Raw genomic sequence first — 3,842 nt, 5'->3', positions numbered from 1 at the left:
CTCCTTCTGTCCCTTGCAGGCAGAAATTGTCCACTGGGGCTCTGGAGTTCCAGACCTATTACTTGACTGGGCCCAGGTTGCCTGAACAGACCACTGTCCCACATTAGTCCTGGACATAGGAGTTGATATTATCAACAAACAAAAGCAACATTGCCAGTAATCAACAGTCATATATAAAGGGTGTACTGGAAATGTCAAATACCAAACACAGACTCTCTTTGTAATCAACAGTTTATTAGGTATCATAGCAGTTCTTCATGATCATAACCAAGATAGGTAATGATAGAAAGAAGGACCTCAGGATTCTTCACCGGTCCTGGGACAGAATTACAGATGTTCTTTATTGTCTCTAGAAGGATTCTGATAGGTAGTTTTAGAAATTGATTGGTCAGGTTAGAGGTGGTGGCCCATGCCTTTAATCCCAGCACTTGGGAGGCAGAGGCAGGCAGATTTCTGAGTTTGAGGCCAGCCTGGTCTACAGAGTGAGTTCCAGGACAGCCAGGGCTATACAGAGAAACCCTGTCTCAAAAAAGAAAAAAAAAAAAAGAAAGAAAATAAATTGATTGGTCAATAGCAAACTTGTAATTGGTGGTTATGGTTTCTTTTACTTTGGTTCTTAAAGTCTTCTTGTTGATAGAATCTGTCAGTCATGCTAGTTACTTTCTAACACAAGCTTACTGAGGGCGAGAAGTAATGTTCAAGGTGTGTGTGGTTGTATGTGTGTGTGTATATGTGTGTGTGTGTATGTGTGTGTGTGTATGCATGTGTCCTTTGTGAAATGTAATGAGCACATCAGAGCAGGATGCATGAAAAGAAAGGAATTATTGTACACAAGTTCCAGAGAGGTAGAGGTTACAATAGAAAATTATTTTAAGGAAGTATAGTAGTGACACAGAGCTCAGCATGTGTGTGTGTGTGTGTGTGTTTATTTGTGTGTGTGTCCAAGCATGCACGTAGAGTTCAAATACAGAGAAGAAGATTTTAGGGTATGTAGAGAGTTGAAGAGGGATTGGGGATTGTCAGGGTCTGACATAGTATTACCTATGACCCTAGTCCTTAGGTTTTCCCATAGTCGTAGTGGATTGGCTAGTGTAAAGAAAAGATGTCAGAGCGGGAATTCATCTATGCTTTCCTGGTATAAACCAGTTGGTCTTTTGATTGCTAGTAGCTGTGAGCAAATTGAGTTTGAGTTATTTATTTTATTTTATTTTATTAGATATTTTCTTTATTTACATGTCATATGATATCTCCTTTCCCAGATTCACCTCCAAAAAAAAAACCCAAAAAAACCCCAAAAAAACCAACCCCCCCAAAATAACAAGAACAAACCCCTGTACCCTCCTCCTCCCCACTCCCCTTGCTGGATACCCTCTCCTGCTTACTGGCCCTGGCATTCTCCTAAATGCTTCTTTAAGGACAACTTTGGCATCTTCAGCCACTGTATTAAGAAAATGAAATTCTAAGTAATAGGTTTTCGTGAAGTAAAGACCTGTTGCCAGGAGCCCACCATTAGCAGAGGTAAATATTGCCATACCCTTCAAAAGCAATTCTCTTAATGTTTCCTCTTTGTTAAATTCCAACAAATAAGGAGATTTAAGTTTTTTTTTCAGTTGTCTAATAGGCATTTGGGCATCCATAGCAATGGATATTAGGGATTCGTCGTCTACTCCAAAGAGGTCTCGGTAGAAGTTTAAACGCTTCTTCAGCTTGTTCATATCCAAGTCATTTAAAATGCCCATTCTAGGAAAAGTTGCGAAAAGTCCATCCTTCATGGCACTTAGCCAGATAAACTGCTTAGCAGAGTTGTACTTTTTTTGAATGGCTGCCTCAGTAATATTAGGAATGGAAAGCAGGAAATTGTGGCGCTTTTCAGCAGGAAGGTCCTTAATCAGGGTGTCCATCAGGACTGGGAAATCATAGTTAGATAAATCTTGGTTCGATATCAAGAAAACCTGAGGTTCATTAATTTTACTCTTCCTAAAGCTATCCAGATAGTAATTTCGGATCTGATTCAGGGTTTTTTCTCTGTCAAAGGTATGTCGATGACATGTCTCTTCATTTTTTAGATCAATGTCCACCTTGGTTCTTACGAAGTAGTAATTCTTTTTCATCATTATGATTGCTTTGGCCAGGTCTAGTTCATGTTTTGTAAATCGTGGGGAAGAAACAATAATGAAGAAATCATACTTTTTGAACTCTACTTTTTCTAGATAATTGTTTGGTTCAAAGTTAGGGGTTCCAATACCAGGCAAGTCCCATAAAATCAAATTCTTGACTTTGGGGTGTTCGTATGGCTTTATCTCCATGGTTGTCTCTGTTACCCCTACTGTAGCTGAACTTTCCCCTGCATGTTTAACCTTTCTCAGGGCATTGATGAGGCTGGACTTCCCTGATCCAGACTCTCCTGTCACAGCAATATTTATTTTGGCATTATCAATAACTTTTAAGACATTACTGATTACAGAGTTTGCCCCCTGGAGATCCCCGTTTTTCAGGCGTAACTCTATTGAATGGGTGATTTCCTCAGAAATGATTTTGGTTTCTGGCTTATAGTTCTTAAAATATTTAGTGAAGCTGGATGGCAAATTTCCATTGTCTTCATCATTAGGTGTATTAGAGAAGCGCTGACCCATGATTGTGAGAAAAAAAAGGCACTGAAAGAAGAAGAGAGAGTAAGTTGCAAGAGATCGAAGATGCCTTTGTGCTTCTCACTGTGTTTTCTGTCTCAGACTCAGTTATGCTCTGACATTGACTAGTACTATAAATATGGTGCTCGTCATTCTTTGTCAGCAAGATACAATCTAGATTCTTCTTGGTAGTGGAAACCTTTATTGAGGAATTGTCTCTATCAAACTGAACTGGGAGCATGCCAGTAAGATACTTTTCCCTTCTTTCTTCCTTCCTTCCTTCCTTTCTTTCTTTCTTTCTTTCTTTCTTTCTTTCTTTCTTTCTTTCTTTCTTTCTTTCTTTCTTTCTCTCTCTCTTTCTTTCTTTGTTTCATATTCTTTAATCTTTTTTTACAGTCCAGTCTTTATCCCTTACCCGGTCTGCCCTCTGACTGTTCCACATCCAATACCTCCTTCTCCCCTGCCTCATCTCTAATAGGATAGCTCCACCCTCCCACTCACACCCCAGCAGACCTCAAAACATATACAGCAGAGGACTGCCAGGTCTTCACTGAGAGAAGATGCACCTAACCCTCAAGGAACTTGAGGCCCCAGGTAGTGGTACATTTTCTTGATTGAGGATTGATATGGGAGGTCCCATTCCAGTGTGGGTGTTACCATCCTGAGCAGGTGGTCCTAGGCTATGAATTAAAGCAAATGATTCAACTATGGGGATCTTCATGTGTCCCAGATCCAGCATCAGCAACTATAAAAACACATGCAACTGTGCTGCGTCTAACCTGACTGGAGTATTCTGTATGAAGTCAAATGTCTTCTCCATCTGTACACATCTGTGTTCAGTGTGTGTATTCAAATGTGTGTGTACTTAACCAACATACTTCTAGTTTCTCAAACTCAAAGAGAAGGAAAAATGAATACTAATCAACGTCAGTGTTTAATCTATGTCAAATCTGTAATGATCACACAAATATTTGTCTGTTTTATTTTATTTTTGATGTCAGTAAGTCCAGGTAATACATTTGGTTGAAAGAATTTTCAATTTGATAAGAATTTATTTTCCTACTGTCCTTTTCATGGTTTGGAACTCATCTTGAGGACTGTAAACCGGTAATAATATAAAACTTTTTACCCTTAAAGTCCACGTTAAAATCTATTTATCAGTACAATATTTCAGTGTCCTTTCAAGTCAACATTTAAATCGACTGTTTTTTTTTT

General features: G+C 39.0%; 1 protein-coding gene across 3 annotated transcripts in view; it reads right to left on the bottom strand.

The window, feature by feature from the left end:
- Positions 1–213: 213 nt before the first annotated feature.
- Positions 214–3,842, bottom strand: part of LOC116087206 (interferon-inducible GTPase 1-like) — a 69,847-nt gene continuing 66,218 nt past the window's right edge. For all 3 annotated transcript variants that reach the window (XM_031365753.1, XM_031365755.1, XM_031365754.1), the window contains one exon: positions 214–2,654. In XM_031365753.1, coding sequence (XP_031221613.1) covers positions 1,230–2,633 — 1,404 coding nt within the window. In that variant the 5' untranslated portion in view covers positions 2,634–2,654 and the 3' untranslated portion in view covers positions 214–1,229. The remainder of the gene's footprint in view (positions 2,655–3,842) is intronic.

This window comes from Mastomys coucha, unplaced genomic scaffold (genome assembly GCF_008632895.1).
Source record: "Mastomys coucha isolate ucsf_1 unplaced genomic scaffold, UCSF_Mcou_1 pScaffold13, whole genome shotgun sequence".
Lineage (NCBI taxonomy): Eukaryota > Metazoa > Chordata > Mammalia > Rodentia > Muridae > Mastomys > Mastomys coucha.
This window is presented reverse-complemented; position numbering and strand designations above follow the sequence as displayed.